The sequence below is a fragment of the Leptinotarsa decemlineata genome, unplaced genomic scaffold (assembly GCF_025532065.1).
Source record: "Leptinotarsa decemlineata unplaced genomic scaffold, Ldec_3_MD MMD2_tig00003192_RagTag_RagTag, whole genome shotgun sequence".
Lineage (NCBI taxonomy): Eukaryota > Metazoa > Arthropoda > Insecta > Coleoptera > Chrysomelidae > Leptinotarsa > Leptinotarsa decemlineata.
Window position 1 is genome coordinate 3,326,579 of NW_027412582.1, and position 21,599 is coordinate 3,348,177.

Consider the following 21,599-nt stretch of genomic DNA (forward strand, 5'->3'; position numbering starts at 1 on the left):
GAAAAAATATTGCAGCGGTAAACATTGCCCAACCATTCGCAATGTTCTGTGTATACCAAACCAAATTAATTGTATACTCCATTCCCGCTTAAATTTTTTTCAACTCACAATATTGAGAACACAATACCATTCCCAAAACTAATCGCTGTCACTTTGAAATGCTTTCTCCAACTCTTTTCGCCAATTATCTCTCACTGATAATGCCGTCTCATAAAGTCGACTCGACTCCTCAAGCTCTGCCTGTGCTTGCATTCTCGAACGTTGATTGAATTTGTCATCTTTCATGATTTTTGAACGTAGTTCATCTGCTTCTTTGCTCATGTTAGCCAATTCAATTTTCGCTAATGCAATCTTAGCATCTAATGCTTGATGAGTGTCCTTATTGACACTAATAGCTTGCTCACTCTTTTCATGTTCAGCAATAGCCATTTGTGCCTTTACAAGACGGCATTTCGCTTTTTCATATCTCCAAACCGAAGTATTGGAGTGAAAGAAGATAGCGATTCAGTCATCAAATCACCCTTCATTTCTTTGGGTTCACATTTTGTCTTCCTCTTCGATCTGTCACTTTTCGTTGTGGGCTTTTTCTCCCGCAAACCACTTTTCGATTGTTTTTTTTTCTTTCAACTCAGTGACAATCGATGAAGATGCATTATTAACCTTCCTTTTGATAGTTCTGGATTTCTTATCAACACCAAGAGGGGGGGGTAGATGAAGGGTGTTTGGATGATGATGATTGTGAAATGATTGGAGTTTCAACGATAATTTGTTGAATTGGTTCCGGCACATCTGCGAAGTTAACGAAGTCGCTAATATCAAAATCACTTATCGAGTCTTGAGACTGTAAATGTAATACTGGAATATTTTCAAAATCAGTGTGATCGATATCAACAAGTGGTGAACCATCTTCAGCAATCAATAGTGGCATGGAGCTCATGATAATGATTATTTAGGTTTGGAGGAATGATATGTGATAGCAATAGAATGTGGATAGGAAAGGTGATGATGTTACTGATACTTCACCTTTTATAGAAGAAAATAAACTAGCGCATGCGCTCTTTCGTCAACTAGCCCACTCTTTCATCGACTAGAGATGCCATATCCTTCTCTCCCACTTAAAACGAGTCAAGTGATAGGTGGGAGTCGTACCACTTCCGTTTCCTATTCAATCGTATAAGTCGACTTGCGATCCTGAAGTTCTTTCATTCACTCTCTACAACTGTGAGCAAACAACAACAAAAATAAATGCTGCATTAAATAGAATATCTGCTGTTGATGAAAACAATTGGATAGACGAATCAGATGATGAGGATGTTAATGTTCCGCTAGAGGAAGTGATTGTTGGAGTCGATGAAGATGAGATAGACGAAGTTGAGAACGAGGCCAACCAAAGCGACGAAGATGATGACGTGATGGAGTTTGAGAGGGTCATGGATGAAGAAGGAGATGATGAAGGGATAGAAGCTGACACAACTGAAGGCGATGGTGCTTTGAGGATCGGTATGCGAATGCTCAATGTCAGTGAGACACTGGAAGATCCCTTGGATTTGTATTGTGCAATGGATGCATACGTATTGATCAGCACAATAGATGGAGAGAACAAAAGACTATGTTGGTGCTGCTTTCGGTTTTATTCGCATAGAAACAATAATGGAGGGTGGTATGCCCATGTCAACACCCACAACACTGTCTCAATTATGGAAATGGGACAGAATTGGTGTGAAGCTTGCGAGAGGCCACTAACAAACTTCACCTGAGTATCTACATGTATTATATGTAATAATGTCCAACCTGTGGCACAATAACCGTGGACCTACTGGTAAAAAAAAACAACAGCCCTTTTCAGGGCTACACTATTCACACAAACGGTAGTAGTAGAATTCACAGATTATGTGATAAATGACTACTTTGACTAAAAAGTCGAAGTTAGTATTTTGTTTATCATTGAATATCTGTGCATATGATGAGTACTACTTTGACTGAAAAGTCGAAGTTGGTAATTTGTCAATCATTGAATATCTATACATATGATTACTACTTTAACTGAAAAGTCGAAGTTGGTAATTTCTCAATCATTGAATATAATGATGAGTACTACAGAGTTGGATGATGATACTTTCACATAAGTTTTGACTATAGTGTTAACCTATTTCTGGTTGAAAGTATAATGATAGCTCTGAAAATAGTTGTTTATTGTCTTTAATTATAGCCCTTAAAAGGGCTGTTTTTCCTATTAATCCTTACAATGGTATGGACTAACGCTCCTCATCATCAGAATCAATCATGATGGTGTCATCATCTGAATCATCTGTATCTGATGATATACTGATGATGTAGTCCTTATATTCATCAGATTCATCTGAATCAGATGATATACTAATTATGTCGTCCGCATGATCATCTAGCTCGTTATCCTGTAGATCGTCTAACTCATCTACTTCCTCTTGCATACGTTCCGGGAAATCATCAAGAGGATCGTAGATGCGTTGCAGCATTTCTGCGAAGGTTGTACTGAAATGATCAAACGTAGAATCTATTTCATGTACCTGGATGGGTCCTGTACTCATCATAGAAGACTCTGGTACACTCATCGGTTCGGTGATGGAATCAGCAATCGACATTGTGGAAGAATGACGTAGAACTGGGATTGATACTATATTTATATTGATAAAATGGAGGGGGTTGAAGTGTAAATATAGAACAATTCAATGTTTGAAATTCGAAAGCACCAAAAATAACGATCTTCATGAAAACTCTGAGTGATCATTAAGAGAAACTCTTAATGATTATTATGAAAAACTAAAAAGGGAGAGGGAGGAAGACACTGCCCCAGCCTCGCAGTGCCTCGTGTACACCAACCAAAAAGTTTGTACTCCGTGGAAGGAAAGGAAAGGGTGGGAGAAACAGGGAAACGATTACATATCGTCGTCGGAATTTAGGACATCATCGTCATCAATTAGGATGGGAGATGGTGGAGGACTATCCTCGATAAGGATTGGGGATGGTAGATGTCTGATATCGCCAGCGTCATCGTCATCATCGGTGGTGTCTCCAGGCGGTGGGTCATCCCATTCGGGATCCCACCATCCGTTGGGATCCGGATAATCCCCGTCCGATAGGTCAGCTTCATCACTCCCAGTGACATGCTGAACCTGCATCCCGTAGTCGTTATTCATGAATTCGAAGGGAATGCCATGAGGTGCCGTTGTGGAGTGCGCGAATCTTTCCTGTATAGATGCATAGTAAGGCATCTGAGGCTCCGGGACACTATAGGGCTCAGTAGTTGAATCAGGTTCCATGTTGGAGGTGGCTGATAAACTGAATATTCCAACAGATAATTCCTGCTTTTATACTTTTGAAAGGGAGTGGGGAGGAGTGGGGATGAAAGAACTTGGAATTGAAATTGAAAAAAAGAAAAATAATGAAAAGACGAAGTGAAGAAAAATGCTCCAACCATCGCATTGTTCAATGTGTACCAAACCAAAACAATGTACACCCTTTATTTCACTTCTTTTTTCATTTGTTTTTTTTTGTTTTTATTTATTCCTAAAATTATAATTACAAACCTAAAACTACCATGCTACCTAATTATCCTAAAACTATCCTAGTTGACCTAAAAACTATTTCCCTTTACTTAAAAATGTCTTAATAAATATGTTAAGTTCATTATTGAGCTCTATCGAAGAGGTCTCTGCCTTCCGCCTTTCCTTCAGAGATGCAGTCCTTCGATCTAGCTCGGCCATCTCCATTAACAACTCGCGCCGTCGGCTAGCAATTTCATTCTCCTCCCGGGAAATGCTAGCCAACGCGGCCTCACTATTTCGTGAAGCGAGTGCAACATCCCTACACCTCTGTAGGAAAGTTTCCATCTCCTGGGGGTTAACCTCTCCGATAGGCTCCGGCACTGGTGGCACGATCTCCCCGGCAGGCTTCGACACTGGTGGCACGACCTCCATGGCAGGCTTTGGCACCGGTGTAAATTCCATGGGTGTCAACATCGCTAATGGTGCGAATTGAGTGAGGATTTCACCTGGAGATGGCATCCTCGGCACCGGCTTATATACCCTCCGTCTTTCCACTGTCAATGCGAGCGGTGCGGGACGTCTCGGAGGATTCCTGTTGGCGGTCGGCCAACTACCTGCATAAGGGTTAGTCCTATTGCATTTACTCCTATACCTTTGAATGGGACCAACCTTTGCTGCAGGTTGCCGCTTGGCTTTGTTAACAACCCTCTCTTCCTGGAATGAGACAGGGCTGCGTGGCCGCTGCACACCACCCGAAGTTGAAGCCTTCACCTCTTGGACCATCGCCACCTCGTCTCCCTCGAACATGTCAGGGCTGCCTGGTCGCTCCACCTTAACATCCACAGGTATGATCGATGCCACAGCGTTGTATAGACATGTAAAAAAAATAGTTTTTTGAAATTTACATTTTTTTTCAAATTAAATTTTTTTTCAAGAAGGACACTGAAAATGGCACAATATAAGAAGAAGAATCGATTTCGACGCTGGACAAAAACTAATGACAGTAATGGCATATGACTTGATGTTTTCCTCAGAGTAATAATAAGACATAGACTTACCATGTCTATACCAATACAATACATGTATTTTGAAACGGGTATCGTACTATCCTTTTCTGTACAACTTATGTGCCCAGGGGGGTGACTGGTAATGAGAGGTTATGGAGAGTTTGTTTACATTTGAAGTGAGTTGGACCATAAAACAGTGACGGTTGGTTCAGTTGATTATCGGAGGGATATTATATATTTATAAAATAAATCATTTCAGAAGAAAATGTATTCTGTTTAAATAGGAAATCTGATTCATTATTAATGATTATGTAAATGAGGCCAGTTTTTCTACCACCTACTGGATGTTTATTCATGTATGGCTTTTTAATAAAGTGTGTGGTTTACTGGATTGAAATTAAATCATTTCAAATGAACTGATTCATAATGATAAATGTTAATTTTGAAAGTAATGAACTCTGCTTCGTATAATCAGATGAAGAAATTTGTGATTTATTCTCAGAGTTGAGATTTGTTCATTCAGAAGTAGGTAATTTGAATTACCCGCCCTTTAAGGTCAATTTTTATATGACGTCATTGGCTTACTGATGTCGAAAAATGTAGTAATCTACCACCTTTCATCTGAATTTGGTATATAAAAGAGTTCAATTCTAGTACAATAAATTTTCAGCCAGAAACATTGCTGACGCCAGCAAAAGGATTATCCTGCGGTGCCATCGAATGAAATGGCAGGAAAATGCAGTAATGGTAACTGTTACCGAAAAGATGAAATGTATTCATATGTAGGGTTTCGTCCGAGAATACCTACCACAGAGAAGCGACATCAACGTCGGATCCTTTGATGTTCTGTGTCCCAACTTCGAACCGAAGATTTTGAGTGATAGACAACCTGGTTCACTGAGAAAAATGACCTCTCAGCGATATACACTAATAAAAATATATACTCTTATGTTCTAGTATAGTACGTGGGCTCACTGTGAAATATAAAATTATAGTGTGAAGGGCATCTTACTCCATTCAATTTTTATATTGCTAATTTAACAACTTTCGCAGTAATAATAGAGAATATTCAACCATGTGGCCAATTTATTATTATTTATGATGAATTGGCTTTTAAGTAATAAAATCAATTACTCTATTTTGTGAATCCAATTCATTAGATAGAAAATTAAAATAAAATTATGATAATAGAATAATGCTAATATTATATCATAATTTTATATCCTCTGAAATAAATAAGTCCACTAAGAATGAAATGAATAGAAGTGACTCTTGTTATTTTATGTAATCTTTACTTAAACTTTCATTAACATCAATAGAATCAGGGTTCTAATTAAGTAAGGTTCCAAATGAAAATATTATGAAACAAGATATTTTACCAAAACCTCTTAATTTAAAAATGTGACAGAATCTTAAGTTTCCTTTTTACAGTTTTACCTTTGGTATTATTGATATCTCTATTAGTATATTTGATACTATAAAAAATTATCATTCTTATGAATAGCCTAATTATGTATATTTTTGGAAAATTTTCACAAGGATGAAGAAAATCCACATCCTTCATTAGGTTGAATAATATATTCGAAACTGCTCCCCCAGTAGAAATTTCTGTAAATCGATTGTTAAATTAACATTCCAACTGATACTATAAAATTAATGAATTCATATGGTGGTGAGCGTAAATTTCCAAACATGTTTTTTTCCGTAGTATAAGCTTTAAAATAGCTTAACAGACGATTTACATCCAAAATCCTGCACTTCGTGCTGAAAGAGTGACACACATAACATGTATGAACTGGAAGAGCTTTTTTTTTTTAAATGTATCCACAAACGTAACTGAATAAATTCTGAGTACATACATCTTCATTTTTATAATCATAATCCGGAAGGGCAAGGGCTGGAGAAAAGTGATTCTCATCTGATATAAATATATCATTTACGTTTGTTGTATACTGATTAATAAATCATCTAAATCATTCTTACAATTCATACGATTGAAATGAAAATAATTTTGGCAAAACAACTTCCGGAATGCCCTTTTAAATTGTATTGGGGTCGGATTAACTTTATTTCCGCATTGTTGTCTTACAGCACCAAAAAAATTTTCAAGACAATCTGAATTGAGTCGTCTCGTTTTTAAATATTTATAATTCAATTTGGAAAGCTTATCCCATATTTTAATTACACTATTCATGGAAATAATCCAGCATTTTCTAAATTTGACTCGATTTGTGACATTTTTGTCCTCTGAATTGAAAATTTCAAGATTTTTCAAGAAATCTAATTGGAATTTGGAAGCTTCAAAAACGTTTTTGTATTTATAGGGATGTCGTAAAGAACACGAATTCAACAAATCAAAAAGGTTATTGAATGTCTCTATTCCCGCATTTTTTTTTGTATCAAGATGGAGGATGTCATGTGTTTTTGTAGCTACACATCTCAATAAATATTTATTTTATTATGTCGAGGAATATACTATTCGATAGAGAATTTTGTACTCTGTACGTCGATGCTGTTTATTTTTTCCAAATTTAATTTTTTTTGCCTCTTTTCAGCTTATATGCCAATTTTTCTCTACGAATTCAAATTGAACCAAAGTGTTGCCAGAATAGCTCGAAAATACTACAGGTAGCTTGCAAAGATAGTGTCAACGAATGCAGTGATAGACGAGGATTTGAAAGGACCCTGCTAGAGACTGACCAATCACAAACGGTGCGTGGGATGGTGGAAGATTTGGGTACCATCTCCCATGCGGTTTTTGATGGTTTAATACGTACTGAAACGGTCCAGAAGCTTGAAAAATGTCACGTTTCGCAGTCTGTTCATCTTTGATTTTGCGCAAAAAAATTGATCCTTTTTTGGATCTGATCGTCACGTGTGGTGGTCCTCTATGACAACAGGAGACGTTCAGGACAGTGGTTGGACACCAATGAGCCCCCAGGCACTTCCCAAAGGCGAGAACCTACCAAAATAACCATGGTTTCTGTATGGTGGTCAGCGGCTGGTGTGATTCAGTATAACTTTCTGCACCCGGGCCAAACCATCACAGCAGATTCCTATTGTGTCGTTCTGCCTCTCCCACCATACTCCCCAGACCTCTCGCCAACAATCTTTTCAAGCACTTCGATAATTTTGTCACCAGTAGAATCTTTGCCAATCAGGACCAGGCAAAAACGGCCTTCGTCGACTTCATCGAATCCCGAGCAAACAATTTTAATGCTGAGGGAATTATTCGACTTGTGTTAAGTTGGCAAAGGTGTAAATGACCCTCATATCGATTAAATTAAATAAGTATTTACCGAGATAGTACAGTTCAAACTCAACTCATAAAAACGGACAAAATTTTTTAAACAACATAACAATATGTATTTTTGGTTAATACATATTTGGTTTGGTTATTATCCTTGCTTCTTCATTAACTCCATGGATTCTCTTTTTTTTTTAATCGGATACAGCGAATTGCATTTTTGTAGGTAGGTCTATTGAAAAGCGTTTGCCTCCAGCTTGACTAGACACACTTTGTTTTATCAAGTTTTATCTCGTTAAATAATATACCAACTTTTAATTACTATATTGATCATTTTTTTAGTGACTCTATTGGCTAATTTCCACCAGAATATCCAATGTATCAGCAACAAAACGCTAAGTTTGAATAATATCTTTGAAAATGACAAGTATTGTGATTTTTTGCTTATATCTGAACACTGGCAGTCGCAAGAATCGATTGACAGCTTCAAATTAAGTAGATTCACCCTTTGTAATGCGTTTTCCAGAAAAGAGAAGACTCGTGGTGGAGTTGCAATCTATAAACTTGATGATTTTCAAGGAGTTGTAGAGAGTTATGATTTAGATGATTGCTGTAAAGAAGGTATCTTGGAAATTTGTGCCACAAAAATAGTTGCACATAAAATAATTTGACAGTGATTTTTGGAGGCGACTTCAACATTAACTTCATTTCTCACACAACGTATTGTATATTACTCGAAGACTTATTATCGTGTTTTGATGTTAATGTCACACTAAAAATCCCGACAAGAGTTAAAGACAACTCAGAAACTTGTATTGATAATTTCCTAATCAAGACTATATAAATTCCTATAGTGTAGCAGTAGTGAATATGCATCTCTCAGACCAGTACTCGCAATTCCTTGACCTGTTCTTTGATGAGCTGCCAGTAAAAGTGGCATTTAAACCATTTTATTATAAGCGCAACTTTTCATATGAGAATATCAATATTTTCAAAAATTATTTACGAAATGAAAACTGGAATGATATCTATATTCATTCGTGTCCCAACTTAGCCTACCAAGCTTTTGCAGATGTCATGTTACACTATTTCGAGATCTCATTCCCGAATAAGAAGGTATACCAAAGGGGTGATAAAAAGAAACAAGCAACCAAGTATATTGTGACACCTCCTCTAGTTAATCTTAAAAACAGTGTATCTCTTTACAATAGTCTAGCCCAACATGATCCTCGTTTCAGGGAATTGAGTAGTTTTTCAAATCGAGAATATCAGCAGGGGCTACAAGCATCATCCAAGTCATACTACGACAATTTGATTTCGACCTCTGATAACAAGTCGAAAACAACCTGGAATATTATTAATAACTTGCAAAAGAAATCTACAACAAATAATAGTAAAATAGTAATAACGGAAAATGAAAAATCTTTGAATGAGACACAGTTATCCAATAAATTTAACATACATTTCACAAAACCACTGATAAACAACAGCGAATATGATTGGCAATTCATACATCAAAATATCGACAATAATCCAAATAGTTTCTTCATGCACCCGATTACAGAAAATGATGTAATAAGTATAATTAATGGTCTAAAAAACTCCAACTCTTGTGGTATTGACAATATATCTAACAAATTACTTAAACAATGTCAAAATAAATTATCCCATCCATTAACTTATCTTATAAACCTATCTACAGAAAAAGGCGTCTTTCCAACAAATTTAAAAATAGCAAGAGTAACACCTATCTTTAAAAAAGGGGATAACAATGACCTTAACAACTATAGACCTATAAGTGTGCTAGCCAGCATATCAAATTTCAATTTACCAGTTTCTTCACGTCAAACAAGTTATTATCATCCTCGCAACACGGTTTTACAGATAAAAAAAGTACCGAAACAGCCTTATGTGAATTCCAAAACAAAATAATTCAATCTCTTGATAATAAAAAACTTGTTATGGGCCTCTTCATAGACTTTTCTAAAGCATTTGATTGTGTTAGTCATGAGATTCTATTATCAAAATTGTCAAGGTATGGACTGAGGGGAACGCCGTATACCTTGCTAGAATCCTATGTATCTGACAGACAGCAAATTGTTAAAATAAACAACAATAACAGTAATCCCTTAGGCATTACGCAAGGTGTCCCTCAAGGATCAATATTAGGCCCCCTTCTATTCATAGTATTTGCCAATGACCTCATATCACACTTGAATGAACCCAATAAAATTATTACAACATGTTATGCAGACGACACAAACATTTTGATCATAGAAGAAGATTTAGTATCATTAAAATTATTGGCTGAGACTACCTATGCTAAGGTGATAACATGGTCAGACAAAAACCACTTAATAATTAATAAATCAAAGACTAATGCCCTGATGTTTTGTTCAAATAGTCGGGAACACTACCAGCTTTTGTTGTTTGAAAATACCAATAACGTCGTGTCTTCTTCTGAATCTATCATAATGCTAGGCATTACCGTTGATTCAAAGCTCTCATGGATTTCTCATATTGATACTGTCTGCGGCAAACTTAGAAAAGGATGTTATGCACTTAAGTTTATGTCGAGTCATTGCAGTGAAAGTATCCTTCTATCTTTATACTTTGCCCACTTCCATTCTCATATGAGATACGGAATTTTAAACTGGGGAGCAAGTTCCTCTGTACAAAGGGTGTTTTTATTACAAAAATACGCAATCAGAATAATTGCAAAAGTGAGTAGAAGAGAGTCATGCAGAGAGATTTTCAAAAAATTTAATATTTTGACTGTTATGAGCACATACATTCTCGAAGCGTGTTGTTTCATTTTCAAAAATAAGGCCACTTATAATGCCATCAGAACACACCATGAACATGATACCAGAAGAAAAAACCTTATTTTACCCCATCGGCATATCACCGACGGTATCAAAAAATTTTTGAATATATTGGATGCAAATGCTATAATTCTTTGGCAGATCACATAAAGAATGCAGCTTCTTCAACAATTTTCAAAAATCAATTGAAGAAACACTTACTCCGCAAAAACTGCTACACCATAGAAGAATTTTTTAATTAGGAAACTTTAATTTTAAATGGAATCTGTAGGCAATATGCGTTTGGGGGCCTGGTTTTCGTGAGGCTGCTACGGATAGTGTTACCGGATCTGAAACAGGTTCTGATGTTGTACTTGGAACCAAATCTTCTTATCCTCTCCGATAATCCTCTGATGTAGGGAAATGCAAGCACTGGTTGTGACGGCTTCTCTTCCTTGCAAGGCTCCTTCTGTCTTTTAGCCAAAGACTTTTCTACCATCGCTTTGGAGTATCCATTCCGCTGAAGATCATTTTTGATGATGTCTAGTTCCTTCTCTAGGACTGCGATTCCAAGAATTGCATTTACTGGATACCCTGTGAGTGCGGAAAATCCTATATTGGTGAAACTAAGAGGCCATTGAATGTTCGCATTGCCGAGCACAAGAAGCACACACAGCGAGGGGAAACCAGCAAATCAGGAATAGCAGACCATGTTTGGACCCATCAACACAACATCGAGTGGTCCCAAGCTGAGATCTTGCACAGAGAGGAACATCAGTTTAGGAAAAAATTCAAGGAAGCCGCATACATGTTGTCCAACAATGTATTCAGCCAGGCCAGCGTAGAAATACGAAACATATGGAAACCCATCATCAAACGAAATATGGCCAACTCCCGCCAAAACGGTCATCTTTCACGGAATCAGTGAAGCGGAAAATGGAAAGCAGAGAAAGTGAAAGTATTTCAACGACCTATAAAATAGTCGTCTCTCGGAGGAATCAGTCCAGTCATCACCCGAAGACGATTGTAGATACCAACAATCGAAACGTCGTGAACTAACGTGACTTGGAATCTCTACACTTTTTTATTATTTTCTTTTTTCATTCCTTTAATTTTATTTATTCAATTATTATATTTTTACTTGTAGGTTATTTCACTATCATTTCATTTCAGGTTTATTGTTGCTTAATATAATTGTTATTTTCAGCTATTCATTTTTAATTATTCTTTTTTACTTGTTTCAGGGATTTCAAATCATTTTATATAGTAGAAAATGGAAGTCCGAACTAGTGAAATTCATCATGAAACATTGTCAATCACCTTCAAACAAATGTGTATTTATATTTATGTGAATATCTATAACAATTTTTTTAAATCTGTATTGTATTATGTTGTTATACTACTTTTTGACATTTTTCACAATTTTCCTGTATTTTTTCACAAGTTAATTGCTGGAAAGAAAATAAATAAATAAATAAAAATAAATAAATATCTAGATATTTGATTATCCGGACTAATGGTGGTGCCAATTGATCTGAATAACTGGGTTTCTCTACTGTATAACGTTCTCTCCACGTAAGATGAAATATTTGAGACTTGGGTTGAAGTTCTCAAACTTGATGGTCATTCAAACTAAAAGTTGTTTTTGAAATACTTATATTGAGAGGATACAAACTACTGAAATTAAGACATGAAATTTTCATTTGCACGCTACAAAAACACATATCACTGATTGTGATAATGAAACATAATTGCATAAAATATATTTCGGAAAAAACGTTCCTGTGGAAACATAGATTTGATATATTGTAAGTTATAAACTGTAATTGACCCTAAAGTGATGACAAAAATTTCTTATTATATAATTAAAAGGGGTATATGTTTAGGAGATTATAATTTTTGAGATTGGTGCTGTCCGCCAGGAAAAAGTGTTTTTGTATAATTCAATATTCATATGAGATTAGTTGTTTCTAAATTTTTTTGTGTAATTCAATGTTTATGAGAGTAGTTGTTTTGACAGGACTTTTTTCTTCCAGTTTGTGTCTGAAAGTTACTTCTTTGCAGGATCTACACATCTTTGTAAAGACTTTATTTTGAAATTGTTTTTCTTCTTTGTTTGAAAGTTTCCCACATTTTTTGTATAAAGATGAAGAAGTAGAAAGACAAAACCTTCCTTTCCCAATTTCTTGATATATACGAGTTATTATTAATAATAATAATAATCGTCTTTATTCATCGACATAATATAAAAAAAAAATTAAATACAAAAATTTAGAACAATAATTAAGGGTCAATGAAAAGGTGAAGTATCAGCCTAGGCTGCTTTTCAACTTAACCTAGCGAAAAAAAGAAAACAAAAATATATAGGTGAATCATAGAAAAATAAAAAAAGTAAAATACTTATTTCCAGAACAATTTATACTCCTGTGAGTATAAAATATAAAAGTACAAATCGAATAAAAATTAAATTTTTAAATAATAATTTAAATATATTAAAAAAAAGTAATAATTTAATTCTAAATATAAATATGTGCCTAAATTCTTGTAAAATATGTTCACCTTAGTGAACACTAAATAACATTCATTTATAACCCTAGCGTAAACAATAATCATATACAGGTCCGTCTTAAAAGCAACTCTATAGTGACTGTAGTAAGATTTTCAATTTTTGGGAAAGAAAGTTTTTGGCTTTCTACTACTCCATTTGATACAAAAAAAAAGGAATGAGAGAATCTTCCAAAGAAAGGAAGGAAGTAACCAATTTGAGAATAAATAACTCTATACATGAATGTGTAGATGATACAAAGAAGTAACTTTCAGGCACAAACTGAAAGAAAGTCGTCCTGAAACAGCTACTTTCATATAAACATTGAATTACACGAAAGAAAAAAATTCTTTCGAAACAAATACTTCTATATGAACACTGAATTATACAGAAGATACTTTTCTCTACTCAGTTTGCATTTCAAACATTTGTTGTAGAATAAGAATCAGATATCATTCACATGAGTTCTACTTTGAATGAATGGTAATAAATTGTACTCACATGGAACAACACTTGCCTAAGGCTCTTCAGTACCAAATTGGATAACATTATAGAAAATACACACACGCTTCATTCATGAATTACGATTTTTTAATGTCACGGAATAAGCTTGATCTGCTTATGTCATCGATGACATCGTAATGACATTCATTCACCTATTTAATTTAATCCCAGCCAAGAGGAATCTTATTTGAATTGAAAAGGTTATACATTTATAGTCCGTTCATAATTTGTCGATAGCACAAAATGAGGGCCCAAGTCATAAAACGGTCGTAAAACTCGTAAAATCATAGGCGGAGGTTCCTGAGGTGTTTGATTCATTAAATATAAAGCTTCAGTTTATATTCGAAACTTGCCTTGAAATGGTGAAGTTGTTACGAAAATAATTTTTGGTTTAGTACATTTTTTAATCGCATTTAATTTACGGCTCGTTGGTGTTTCGGCGTCTACGGCAGTAATTAACGTCTCTAATATTTATTTTGCGAATTTTGTGCAGTGCGTGAGTAACTTTTTTTCATATTCCTACAAACATATACGTACCTTTCGTTCCTGCTTGTTTTGTTTGATTGCTTGCGATGGCTTCGTCATCATCATCAACATTATCAAGTTTTACACCGGTACTGTTGCGTACAGTCAGTAAGTCTGTCTATTCACCAAGAGAGAAGACTATTGTTTTGAACGTTCACGATGCTCTGGTTTCTCAGAATCCCACAAACACTGTTCAGAACATAATCAAGAGTTTTGCCAACATGACGGGCGTAGGGGAGTCAACAATATATAGGTTCCTATCAGAAAGAAAAAAAAAGGTATAGCTAACCCAAATACAAACGAATACTTAAAGAGGGGAAAAAACCTATTGAAATTGATGAATTTGCCAAAAATGGTATTCGAAGGAAAATTCACGAATTTTTTTTACAAAAAAGAAATACCCAACTTAAACAAAATTTTACAAGAAGTTAGAGACGACCCGGATTTGCCTCATGTCGGACGAACCAAATTGTGGCAAGTTTTAAAAGAATTAAATTTCCGGTGGGAGAAATCAGACCGAAAATCACTTTTGATTGACCGGGAAGAGATAATATGTTGGAGAAGAAAGTATCTAAGATCTATACGAAAATTTCGGGCTGAAGGAAGGCCAATTTACTATCAGGACGAAACGTGGGTAAACGCAGGTCATACTCTCACAAAAATTTGGACAGATAAAAATATATCAAGCTCCAGGCAAGCCTTTATGGAAGGTTGGTCTACTGGTATTTCCCCACCCTCTGGTAAAGGCAGTAGATTAATAGTTTCTCACATTGGCAGTGAAAAAGGATTTGCTAAGCATGGCTTGTTGGAATTTGAATCCAAAAGCACAAAAGACTATCACGAGGAGATGACAGCTGATGTTTTCGAAGAGTATTTTGAGCAGATGATTGAACATATACCACCAAACTCAATTATAGTATTAGATAATGCACCTTTTCACGACTAGTTGAAAGACTTCCAACGACTGCGTGGAAGAAACAGGATATCATTGACTGGCTGCGGAATAAGTCCCTGCCTTACGAAGATGGAATGGTTGAAGCAGAACTTTTAAAAATTGCCCGGCAACACAAATCTAAGTTCAAGAAATACGTAGTTGACAAAATGGCGGAAAGACGAAACATCACAGTCCTTAGACTTCCACCCTACCACTGCGAATTAAATCCAATTGAACTCATTTGGGCACAAATGAAAAGCTATGTGGCTAGAAAAAATACGTCATATAAAATACAAGCTGTACGTGAATTGTTATATGAGTCTTTACAACATATTACAGAACAAAATTGGCGAGATGCAGTAAGACATGCAATAGAAGAAGAACAAAAAATGTGGGATCTTGACAATATAATTGATGCGACTGTAGAGACACAACACACAACCGTTAATTATTAACCTGCAAGACGACTCGGATTCCGAAGATGATCCTGTTTATTTTGAATTTGAATAGTTTTGTAAGTAATCGTAGTTTATATCATTTAAAAATAGGTATTAATTAAATAAATGTATCTTTTACAAATTGCAAGTAACTTATTATTTTTGAATAAAATAAAGAAATTTTTTTAAAATAAAAATACAGTTTACAGTACATACAGTTTAAGAATATTAATATATTTATTTATTTAAAGTAACTAATGTTTTAATCATATACTCTACGACACTGGTCACTCATTTCCACTCAAAATACCTACATAATCGGATTAAAAGTTTTATAGCTGTATTGTATTTCTTCAGATACAAGGTGGGTTAGTCGAAAACATCTTAAACTGCCAGTTTTAGTTTGGTTTTTGTTATTATATCATATTAGTTGTCCTCTCGAAACAAAGTCCTCGGAAACAAAGTCCTCGAATATCGAGGACTTTGTTTCCTTTTTAAATAATAGATGTCCATCAATAAAATTCACGTATGAAGTAGAAAATAAGGGACAACTACCATTTCTTGACATTTTGGTAATGAGGAGCAAAAATGGAGGGTTAGAATACGATATATTTGTAAAAGAAACAAGCACGTACAGGTATATTCCTGACAGTTCACATCACTGTGGACAGCACAAACGTGCTGGGTTGATAGGTTCACAAAAGAAAAACGTACAATACAGGAAATAGCAGCCACTAACGGTTTCCCGAGGGGTATTGTAGATGACATAATTAGGAAAAAGAAGTTTAGGTTAAGACTGAATGAAATCTCGACTTTCAAAAAGGACAAAAACCAAGATAAATACATCTCAGTTCCATACCACCAATATACGAAGAATTTTGGAAAGATTTTCAAGGAACTAGGTATGAAGGTGGTTTTTAAAACAAGTCATCCACTTCAGAGCCTTTTGGGAAGTCCAAAAGACAAAGTCGAGAATTCGGAAAAGTCTGGAATTTACGAAATTGAATGTAAGGACTGTGATACAAAATATTATGGACAGACAAAAAGATCTATTAAAGTGAGATATAAGGAACACATAGCACACCCTAAATATGGAAGACCTGAAAAATCAGCAGTCGCCCATCATATTTTGCAACAAAACCATTCCATAGACTTCAGTTCTTTAAGATTAGTTAGACAAGTTAACAACAACAGGCAACTAGATGCCTATGAGAGTGTAGAAATAAGTAAACATAATAATATTATGAATAACGATAACGGACCAATACCAAATAGCATACTATATAGCTTGTTGAAATAATATTGTTGGGTTTAGTGATTACTACAAAAAGACACATTGTAAATATATTTAGATAGGCAATATTGTGAAACTAATTTTATATAGGTGAAAATTGTTCTATATATAGCTGTAACATTTAAACATACATAAGGACATATTGTAAAATAATAGAAAGGCCGATTGTAAAATTAATTTAGGGTGGTACACTTGTATGGGTGGTATTACTGATTACCTACCTGTATGATGTACCTGATTACTATAAGTAGCTTTAGTTTTGAGTAGTCGTTAGTTTAATCTTCCTCTTGAAGATGATCACTTGGTGATCGAAACACGTGTCGAGGTGTAAAAATAACAATTTGGTGTTGGGAAAAAACTCCAGTAATATTCATAATTTGCTTTCTTCCTTTATTTGGAAGATTCCTAATTTTTTTTTGTATAAAGATGTAGAAGTAGAAAGCCAAAACCTGTTGTTCTCAAAAATGAATCTCTCTGAAAAATATAGCACTTTTAATTCAATCTGTTTAATGTTTTGTACCTTCATAATGTGTGTAATTCAAGTATAATTATTTAGTTATATTTGCTTGTTCATAATGTACTTACTATTATGAATATAAATGGTACTCAATTAAACAGAGCAGTATTAACACTTTGCTGAGGATTGAAAAAAAAGACATTATTATTAATCTTATATTTTGAGATAATAAATTTATTTTATCAACTTCACGATTTTCTATACCAAAATACAAATTAACAAAAGATAACTTAGCAGAATGAAATAATTTTTCTGATTTACATGAGTTTTCGAAGACTTCAAACTGATTTCACACTGAAATGGTTTTTTTCTCAGTATACGTTCTGTATAAAAAAGCATTATGAATGTATTTTTTCATGAGTTTTCAAATTACCACTTTGATTAAATGACTTCAAGCAGCTTTTACACTGAAATCGCTTTTCACCAGTATGGGTTCTTTCATGCGATTTCAAATTAGCACTCTGAAAAAATGACTTCGAGCAGACAGATTTAAAAATAAATTGTAAAAAAATTCAAGGGGAAATGAATTATTGATACAGAGGAGAGTTTTTGTAATTGATTATTGACTATTTTAATTTTTAAGTAGAATTGGAATGCCTTGCATAAAATTAATCTAATGAAAGCCTTTTTTACACACTATAAATGAAGCACTCTCTCTCTCTCTCTCTCTCTCTCGACGTGAGTTTCGCTAAACAAGTTAGCATCATCAGATGATTAAAACTAAATCTTTCAACTAAGTTACAACTTTTTATATACAACTGGATATATATCAAATTCAGAACTGGGTTTACCGAGACGAATCAACAGTTGTACACTCCTCACATATAAATGCAGATCAGAGGAAAATATATTTGTATAAATAATCCAACATTTTTTATTATGCAAAGTATGAATAACAAAGAAAATGCGAGGTCTGTTCAAAAAATTAGGTGAATGTTCACATTTCGCAGGCTACATACATTCAATTTCTAATATTTTTTATGCTGGTACACTTGTGTACCAACATAAAAAATCAAAAAATTTGCATTAAATTTTGTATGGAAAATGGAAAACACTTGAAATGTTGATTGTGACATACGGTGATTATACTCAGAGTCAGAAAAATGTTAACAAGAGGTACAAATTTTTCACAGAAAGACGAAAAGATGTGATTCTGAAGATTTGGTCAATTGAGAAGGGATGAAAAGTATCAATTGGTAGAGGAATCAAAAACACAAAAATTACAGGAATGTTCATTTCATATGATATAGAATGGGACTGGAAAATTGATTATAAGATAAAAATAAACTTTGTCTAATTTCTGGTAAGTTTTCGATTTGTTACAATCAGTTTCAGTTTGTTAAATCATTCTCAAGTAAATACAGTTTACTAAATTCTACTACTTCCACTCAGTACCAATATTCAATATGAATTTCTACAAAATCAATAGGTCATCAATTCAACATGATTGGAAAATTACTGAATGCAAAAAAACTTTCATCAAACTACTTTACCTGTGGTTGGTTTTGAATCATGAGTCATATCTTCACCCTGTATATCAAGAAACTCATTTTGAGGGTCTTCACTTATTTCTTCTATACATTTTTCTGATTTGGGTTCAAGGTAAATATCAGTTACACTTCCACCAAACATATTTTGTCCAGATTCACCGACTATTTCAGTTTCACTTGTTTCACATTTCATGATATTTGTTTCAAAAACCATTTCATCCCCATCATATTCAAGCTCTCTCTTAATTATTCTTTCACTATCATCAGTAGCCATTACCTTTAAACAGAGAGGTTTTGTTTTCAACGACGAATTCTTTATTTTTATTTTTTATTCAATTTTGTCAACACGATTTTGAAGATATAACACACGGACCATATACCCTAGACGGCACAGACCATATATCCTAGACGGTTCACGGCAATGCTAATGCTAGACAACAGATACGGAAAAAAGCGCCATCTGAAGATTTGTATCAGTACCATTGTGACGGACGCGGAATATTCAAATGTTGTATATAGTTGTAATATTCATTTTATTCAAATGTTTTTTGGAAATTTCAGCGTATTGTTTAGAGTCTCCAACTACACTTCATATTGAGTGTTGTGTGGACTTTAAACAATACGCTGAAATTTCCAAAAACAATTTCCAAAAACAATATAGCAACAAAAAACTATTGAATCAAACTTTGTTTCACCATTGGATAATGAAACAATGAAGTCACAAGATATTTTGGAGAGTATATTTCTAATACCTACAGTCATAATTTTAAAAAATGGGCTTACTGTTTCAGAAAAGAAGCTAGCATTAACACAAATATGCATTTGGAGTCGATGCATAAAGAAAACAGAAAAACACAAAATGGTAACAAAATGTGTTACTTGTTAGTGAATTTCACATATAAAAGCCATTCTTCATTGAAAGGTAATTTGATAGTAGTTTCATTACGTTTTTATTGAAAATACTTCATTTTTGTGAGATAAAGATAATGGCATGAAAAAATGGCCAACACTAATCTCGACCCTTGAAGATTTTTGAAAATTGTTGTCTTCATTCAATTTCAAATATACATTTATGAACAGAATAGATTGATGTGTTCGTGGGTTGGTGTGACGTTCACAAGTCTTACCAGTACCCCGTGTGGAACGACACCCTAAATATGAACACATTTCATCTTTTCGGTGACGGTTACCATTACTGCATTTTCCTGCCATTTCATTCAATGACACCGCAGGATAATCCTTTTGCTGGCGCAGTGATGTTTCTGGCTGGAAATCAATTGTACTAGAAATGAATTCTTCTTCATACCAGATTCAGATGTGAGGTAGTAGATTACTACATTTTTCGACATCAGTAAGCCAATGACGTCATATAAAAATTGACATTAAAGGGCGGGTAATTCAATTCCATACTTTTAAATAAAAAAATCTCAAAGTAACAGAATACAATACAGTGGCCTTTTCTATCCTTACATTGAAAGCATAATTTTGTTTGTTTACGGGAAGTAAACAGTGGCGGTTGGTTTAGTTGATAATCGAAGGGATATATATTTATAAAATAAATCATTTCATCTGAAAATGTATTATGTTCAAATAGTCCCTACAGAAAATCTGATTTATTATTAATGATTATGGAAATGAGGCCAGTTTTTCTACCACCTACTAGATTTTTATTTTTGTATGGCTTTATAATAAAGGGCGTGGTTTACTGGGTTATAATTAAATTATTTCATATGAACTAATTCATAACAATGATATTGTTAATGATATGTTAATTTCAAAAGTAATGAACTTTGCTTCATAAAATCAGATGAAGAAATGTGTGATTTATTCTTAGATTTTATAAACAGACGGTACGGTTTATAAGGTCCGATATGAAGAATTTTCGATTAGAAATCATGATTTCATTTAAAATTCATATCTAGGGGTCTTTGTGGACCGATATTATGTTTTTTATGTTTTTAATGATAATTTTTTTGATCTTCTTCTTATAAATGAAGTTTTTGAAACTAGGTTTATATTATTTTATTATTCGACATATCCCAACCAAAAAAGATTGAAAAATGACAACCGTCATTTCTTATTGAATATTGTCTGTATGCGACGCGAGAGCCTCGTGCAGAGAAAATGAAACCAGAACGGAACTCATATTCTTTGTGTGACGTAAGTTAGTTGTTAAGTGAGCAATAACAGATTTAACACCAGTTGCACAAGAATAACTATTTAGTGTACAAACTGAACATTGAGCAGAAAGCATTTGTCCTGTTGTTCACAGAATGAATATGACTTATGACACTCATATGAAAAACATATTTCTTATTTTTGAATACGGTTTTTTTCATTTACATTAATGATTTTCCGTAATTATAGAATTCGTCAGCATGAATTATTGAAAAAAAACATAATGTCGGTCCACAAAGACCATCAGATACCAATTTTGAATGAAATCACATAATAATATCAAACCTCAATCGTAATTACAAAAGTTCATGATTTCTAATCGATAATTCTTTATATCGGACCTCACAAACCGTACCGCTTGTTCATCAAATCTGAGAATAAATACCAAATTTCTTCATCTGAATATATGAAGCAAAGTTCATTACTTTCAAAATTAACATTTAACATAGTTATGAATTAGTTCATTTGAAATAATTTAATTTCAGCCCAGAAAACCACACGCTCTATTAAAAAAATCTGTTTTCCCATTAATCAGCTGCCGCCCCCATACGAACGATAACTCTCAGAAGTTGAGAAACTTGTGCGAGCTAAGG

The 21,599-nt window shown here is 34.2% G+C and overlaps 2 protein-coding genes across 7 annotated transcripts in view; one reads left to right on the top strand and one right to left on the bottom strand.

Moving 5' to 3' along the window:
• Positions 1-21,599, top strand: part of LOC141483164 (uncharacterized) — a 112,385-nt gene that overhangs the window by 78,492 nt on the left and 12,294 nt on the right. The gene's annotated exons all lie outside the window — the stretch shown is intronic.
• The window catches only part of LOC141483160 (uncharacterized), a 519,459-nt gene that overhangs the window by 41,633 nt on the left and 456,227 nt on the right, over positions 1-21,599 (bottom strand). Inside the window, exons 1-3 of one of the 6 annotated variants that reach the window (XM_074177610.1) lie at positions 18,832-18,963; positions 4,194-4,355; positions 3,800-4,138 (exon numbers count right to left, since the gene is read on the bottom strand). The exons of 3 other annotated variants lie outside the window; for them this stretch is intronic. In XM_074177610.1, the coding sequence (XP_074033711.1) occupies positions 4,082-4,138; positions 4,194-4,355; positions 18,832-18,852 (240 nt within the window). In that variant the 5' untranslated portion in view covers positions 18,853-18,963 and the 3' untranslated portion in view covers positions 3,800-4,081. Of the gene's footprint in view, positions 1-51; positions 4,356-18,831; positions 19,245-21,599 lie in introns of those variants that run through there. 2 more of the 6 variants (XM_074177608.1, XM_074177609.1) reach the window with 2 other exon arrangements.